Source organism: Oryctolagus cuniculus, chromosome 9 (assembly GCF_964237555.1).
Source record: "Oryctolagus cuniculus chromosome 9, mOryCun1.1, whole genome shotgun sequence".
Lineage (NCBI taxonomy): Eukaryota > Metazoa > Chordata > Mammalia > Lagomorpha > Leporidae > Oryctolagus > Oryctolagus cuniculus.
This window is the reverse complement of record NC_091440.1, coordinates 1,107,990-1,114,129: the sequence shown is the minus strand read 5'-3', so window position 1 is coordinate 1,114,129 and position 6,140 is coordinate 1,107,990. Positions and strand designations below refer to the sequence as shown.

At 66.0% G+C, this 6,140-nt stretch overlaps 1 protein-coding gene and 1 long non-coding RNA gene across 8 annotated transcripts in view; one reads left to right on the top strand and one right to left on the bottom strand.

Annotated features, from left to right (window-relative positions):
- Positions 1–2,828: 2,828 nt before the first annotated feature.
- ATP11A (ATPase phospholipid transporting 11A) overlaps positions 2,829–6,140 on the top strand; it is a 135,294-nt gene continuing 131,982 nt past the window's right edge. For 6 of the 7 annotated variants that reach the window (XM_051841715.2, XM_070048369.1, XM_051841714.2 and 3 more), the window contains exon 1: positions 2,829–2,867. In XM_051841715.2, coding sequence (XP_051697675.2) covers positions 2,844–2,867 — 24 coding nt within the window. In that variant the 5' untranslated portion in view covers positions 2,829–2,843. Of the gene's footprint in view, positions 2,868–5,696; positions 5,993–6,140 lie in introns of those variants that run through there. The other variant, XM_070048371.1, reaches the window with a different exon arrangement.
- On the bottom strand, positions 3,928–5,651 carry LOC138843669 (uncharacterized). The gene is made up of 2 exons (XR_011378594.1): positions 5,306–5,651; positions 3,928–4,982 (listed from the first exon to the last, which is right to left on the bottom strand). It is a non-coding gene; the product is annotated as an uncharacterized lncRNA (long non-coding RNA).

Below are 6,140 nucleotides of genomic sequence, written 5' to 3'. Positions count from 1 at the left end.
GGATGCAGGGGCCCAAGGACCTGGGCCATCCTCCACTGCTTTCCCAGGCCTTAGCAGAGAGCTGGATCATAAGAGGAGCAGCTGGGGCTCAAACCGGCACCCATATGGGATGCCGGGGCTTTAACCTGCTGCACCACAGCGCCAGCCCCAGAAGTGCTATTTTCTCCCTACCTCCCTCCATCCCTCCCTCCTTCTCTTGCTCTCAAAGATGTATTTATTCATTTATTTATTTGAAAGTCAGAGTTTCAGCCAGAGATGGACAGAGAGAGGTCTTCCACCTTCTGTTCACTCCCCAAATGGCTGCAATGACCAGGGCTGGAACAGGCTGAAGCCAGGAGCCAGGAGCTTCTTCCAGGTCTCCCACATGGGTGCAGGGGCCCAAGGACTAGGGCCACTTTCCACTGTTTTCCCAGGCCTTTAGCAGGAAGTGGGAGCCGGATGGGAAGTGGAGCAGCTGGGACTAGAATCAGCGCCCACGTGGGTTGCCGGAGTCACAGACGGCAGCTGAACCTGCTGCTCCATGGCCCTGGCCCCAGCTCCGTTTCCTTTTAAATCTACTTTTCTTTAAAGCCGGTTCTTTGGCTAAAGTGAAAATGCATTTTTTCCCACGTAAGCCCAGTTCCACCGCCAGGCAGATAGGAACCCTTGGGAGCCCCTCAGGGCCCTCTCCTTGCCTCTTCCACCCCCGGGGCGGTGCCGTTCCCGGTGCAGCGCCCATGCCGGAGGACACGGTGGTGGCTGCGGCAGCCTGGGTGGCCCTGAATGCCCGGTGCATTTGGGACCTCAACCTCCCTCCCGGGTGAGGGGAGGTCTCGGGGAGGGCCGCTGTGACCAGCTGCCTGTCGGCCGCGTCACGGGCTGAGAGGGGCTCAGAGGGGCATCCTGAGGCCTCGTCACATGGGGAGGCCCCCCACTGTGTGCACGTGTAGCATGGAGGCTATCACCCCCTGGATCTTCAGGGACGGGGCATGCGGCTGCCAGGGCGCAGGTTCCCAGCACCTGTGGAGGGGGCCGCAGGGACAGGAAGAAGACCCTGGCCTAGCCCCTGCTGGACTGGGCATACACGCTGGGCTGCTCGGCTCTCTGTGCCTCTCGACGCTGACCACGCAGCAGCGTCGGCCTCTCTCAGGCTGTGGACATGAACGGGGTCACAGTCAGGGGCCTGGCCAGGGTCACGGTCAGGGTCATGGTTGGGGTCAGGGTCAGGGTCACGGCCTTTCCCCTCCCGAAGCACTGGCCCCGTGCCTTCCCCCTTCCCGTGTGAAGTAGCTGGCCCCAGTGACCCCAGAGTGGGCTGGGTGGACCTCTCTTTCCCACAGGTAGGCGCACGGTGGGTGGGACTGGAACCCACGCCCTCTTCCAGCTCCTCCCCTGTGCTTCCCAGCCCAATACCACGCCCAGGCGCTGCTGCCAGGGCTTCAGCCCTGCCTGGGGTCAGTAGGATGATTGACACCAAAGCGAGCAGGACAGGCGGCCGTCTGCCCGCCCTCTCCGCCCCTCCCACTCTGCCCAATCCGCACCGGCTCTCTGTCAGAGCAGCAACCACCGTTAAAGTTTGTTCAAAAGGGAGCAGCAAACTGCTGTCCCGGCTTCACCGGCAATTTCAAGCCCCGAGAACTATGTTTTTCGTGAACGAAAACTGAGATTAAAACCACGGATCCTCCAGAGACATAGGCGTGAAGGAAAGAGGATCTTGGCACGCTTCCTTTGCAAGTCTTCACACTGAAAAGAGAGCACCGGACACCGAGGAGCAAAGCTGATCCCAGCAGCTCACTGGGGGGCGAGAAACCTGCACCCCAACAGACACCTCACGGTCAAGGGCCGGACCTGGAGCCGGACTGCACCTGCCACTCAGCTGACCCAAGTCTGGGCGCCTGCAGGAAGGATTCTTGTAAAAAAATATTTCATTTATTTATTTGAGAGGTCGAGTTACAGACAGAGGGAGAGACAGAGAGAAAGGTCTTCCATTTGCTAGTTCACTCCCCAAATGGCTGGATCTGGGCCGATCCGAAGCCAGGAGCCAGGAGCTTCTTCCGGGTCTCCCACGCAAGTGCAGGGGCCCAAGCACTTGCGCCGTCTTCCACTGCTTTCCCAGGCCACAGCAGAGAGATGGGTTGGAAGAGGAGCAGCCTGGGCTCGAACCAGTGCCCATATGAGATGCCGGCACTGCAGGTGGAGAATTAACCTACTGCGCCACAGCGCCGACCCAGGAAGGATTTTGAGGAAAAGTGGCTCCAGTGTCAGAGTGGACACAAACCAGCAGCCTTGGGGGCTGGTGGCGCTGCTGTCCACGCCGGCTGGGAGACCATGTCTGGGAGTTCACATCGATCACAAGTTCCGGGCTACAGAGAAACGTGGCCCACTCTCCATCTGTCGGTGCCTGTGCAGAGACCACATGAAACCAGATTTCCACAGGCAGCTCGGAGACCTGCCCTGCGCCTGCTGGAGCCTCCGCGGCGGAGACGGTGGCTCAGGCAATGCGTGTCCTCCTGTCCAGAGAGCACAGCACCTGCAGCCCCAGCCCACGCTGCTGCCTCTGGGGCTGTCAGTCTGTCCCCAGGGGTCTCATCTGGGTGAGCAGCTCCTCGGGGGCCGGTGTGAGCGCCGAGAGAGGGAATGAGGAAGGCGAGGGGAGCGGGCGTCCGAGCGTGATCAAAGAGCACGACACGGGCGGCGAGAACTTTCTAGACAGCAGGGTTCGGGGGTCAGAGGGCAGCCCACGGGAGGCACAGGAAATACAGGTTCTGCCACTGAAGGATCCTGGGGCCAACCCAAGGAGGGTGCCGCCCAAGCAACTCTGGGCCTGCGGGAACGGTGACCCTCCACGCGGAGGTGTGAGCGGAATGTTCTGGAAGGCCTTGCCGAAGGTGAGACAAGCTGGTAATTCGCGAGCCCCGTCCTGTGCTGTGAGTCCCGAGTCAGGTTTGACCCGGGGTTTGTCACTCGGGGTCCCCGTGGGCCCCCATCTCCCCAGAGCCTTTCTCACACAGGACACCATGACCCAAGGTCCCACGTCTGCACATCAGCTCCTCTGGGGCAGCGTCCGTGGGCCCCCGGCTGCGAACCCCTCACTTCGAGCCTGGGGTCTGCAGCCGCCCACACGCTGCCTCGGGGCAGCCGTTTGTGCCTTGGCAGCGCGGTGATGTGCCCCAGGTGACCGACTGCCTGGGGCGGCCACAGCTGGGCTGGGCGGAGCGGAGCTTCTGCTTCCGCTTGGATGTGGCTGGAGAAGCCTCTGGCGTTGGTTTCGCTGCCAAGCTGAGCCGGGCGGGCGCCGGCACGTCCCACCGTGGTAGATTCTTTCCAGGGATAACCCCTTGCCCGTTCCCGCGCCCTCCTTCCGGGAGGAGGAGAGGGCCCTGTTTCTCCGCCCCGTGGATCTGGGCTGCCCTGGGAGTGACTTTCACCGAGGGTAGCAGGGGCCACGTTCTGGGCCCCGCACACCAGGCCATGAGGGGCTGTGCGGAGTCCGCGTGGGCTGCTGCGTGAAGCTGTGGACCACCCAAAGGGGAAAGAGAGAGGCCGTCCGGCTTCCAGCTCTCCTCTGCCCTGTGAGGCCCATGCCGGCGAGTGAAGCCGCCCAAAGCCGCCAGCCCCAGCCAGCGCCAGGAGCACCCCCGGCCCGGGACCCTCCCTGCGGCTGAGCCCCTGCCCTGAGCGGTTCAGCACACAGTAGCAAACACCGGACTCCCTCGGCCTTGGGCTTCCTCTTACTTCCACGGAGCCAGCGCTGATGTATTTCCCCAGTGAGGACGCCGACACCTGTGGGTGACACGCCAACCCACCCACCTGGCGCAAACAGAGGCTCTATTGTCTCCTAAGAGAACTCCAGGTGGGGGCAGGGCGGGCCTGGCCAATGGTCCAGACCCTGTCTTTCCGGTGTGACGCCGTGTCTTGGGCAACTTCCTGTGGCGGACGGGCGATGCCGGCATAGCGACGGCAGCAGAGGGGGAACACGTCTGTCGGGGCTCTCCCAACCCCGGCCCCGCGGGAGGCCTGACGGGGCTCGCTGGCTCGAGCCTGCTCTGCGCCCATCCTTGGAAAGAGGAACCCAGGCAGCTGTGTGAAGCAGCATTCGCCCAGAGCCTCACGGCAGGTGGGCACTGGGAGCAGGTGGGCTCTGCCAGCAGGGACGAGGGGGCAGGAGACACAGCAGCCCCCCGTGGCCGTGTGCAATCCCACCAAAGGCCGCCTGCTTCCGGCAGGAGACCCACGCGTTCTTGGGGGCAGGGGGAGGTTGGGGGAGAGTTTGAAGAGCTGTTTGCCTTAGCACGCTTGCGTTCAAGGAACCATCAGTAGGGCTGTAACCCGGCAGGCGTGGTCCTGCAGCAGGTAAAGCTGCGCGCATCCCACAAGGGCGCCGGTTCGAGCCCAGGCTGCTCCACTTCCAGTGCAGCTCTCTGTTATGGCCTGGGAAAGCAGGGGAGGACAGGCCAAGCGCTGGGGCCCCTGCACCCACGTGGGGGATCTGGATCTAGCTCCTGGCTCCCAGCTTCAGTCTGGCCCAGCGCTGGCCACTTCAGCTATCTGGGGGAGCTAGCCAGCTGAGAGATCTATCTCTCTTGCTCTCTCTTTCAAATAAATAAATAAATGTCTACATATGAAGTTTTTTAGAGGTGTTGTTATTCATGGACCAGCAACCCCTTGCAGGTCCTTAGAGACCTGGGGGGGGAGGTTCTGTCAAGGGGAGTCCTATGAGAACTAGAGACGGAGGGCAGCCTCGGTGGTCCCCACTGTGGGGTGGTCGTTGTCTGCTCCAGTCGCCGGCAGAACCCAGGGTCAGGCCGGGTCAGCGGTCAGTCTGTCACCATTCCAGAGCTCATTCCTGGTCCCCTGCGTCTGGTCCCACAGCGGCCAACCCAGTGTCCCTTCCGGAAGCAGGCAGGAGCTCCGGAGCCTTGCTGGAGGCACACAGCGCCCGGGACCCCCGGGGCAGCCAGGACAGGCCGGCCCCGGGGCTGTGAGACGTCCTCCCGCCTGCCCTGGAGAACAGAAAGGCGCTGTGGGCTAGGGGCGGCGTCGTTGTGTGCGTGGCTGACCCGGAGCCGCCGCCCTGGGACCTGGGGCCCTGACCCTGCTCTGCTCCTCTCCCGGCAGGCCAGGGACAGGGGCGGGGGGGGGGGGCTAGGGGCGGCCTGCAGGCCAGAGCGGACGCTCCCCTGCAGGTCTAAGGGCGGATTCCCTGGGCAGGCAGGCGTCTTGATCATGGCTCTGGGGACTGAGGCCAGCAGGCCAGGCCTAGGGGCTGACCCAGGCTCCCGCCATTAGCCCCAGTCCACACATCCCCCGCCCCGGAAAGGCCCACCTGCGCGGGGGGCGGAGCCAGGGGGCGGGCCGGGAGGAGACCCGGACCCACCCCGAGGGACCCCGCCCCGCGTCCCCGCGTCCCCGCAACGGGGGCTGGAGGTCAAAAGCTGTTCGGCCCGGGAGGAGCGCGTGGGGCCCCGCGGAAGGACCCCCGTCTCGCCGCCCCGGCCCCCGGCACTCAGTCTCCCGCCCCACCAGGCGCCCGCCCGCAGGACGCGGAAGCAACAGGGAGCCGCCGGGCCGCCGGGGAGCGAGCGCGGCCCCTGGGTGCCGGGCGGGGGCCGCGGCCGCGGGGCGCATGCTCACAGCGGCCGTGACGCGCGCCCCGAGCAGGAGGGGCCCGGAGGCCGGGCCGAGAGGCGCGGCGGGCGCGGAGGCGGAGACGCGCGCAGAGGAGCAGCGCGCAGGGGAGCAGCGCGCAGGCTCCGGCGCCGTGCGCTCCAGCGGCCGCCGAGCGGCCAGGCGACGGGGAGCAGGCGCCTGGGCGCGGGCTCGGCCGCCGAGCGGCTCCCTCCGCGCCCAGCCGCCGCCGGGCGGGCCGGGCATGAGCGCCGAGGGGCCGCGGCCGCCCCCAGCACCGCCCGGCGCGCCCGGGCCGTGACCTGAGCAGGGGGCGCAGGGCGCAGGGGCGCCGAGCGGCGGAGCCATGGACTGCAGCCGGCTGCGGACGCTCGTGCACAGATTCGTGAGTGCCGCGGGCCGGCGGGCGGGCGGGCGGGCGGGGGCGGCGGGGTGCTGGGGAGGGCCTGCACCCCCACGCTCGCGACGGGGTCCCCGGTGCCCGCCTCGCCCTGGCCTCAGCGTCGGGGCCGGGGAGGGAGGTCCCGGCCAGG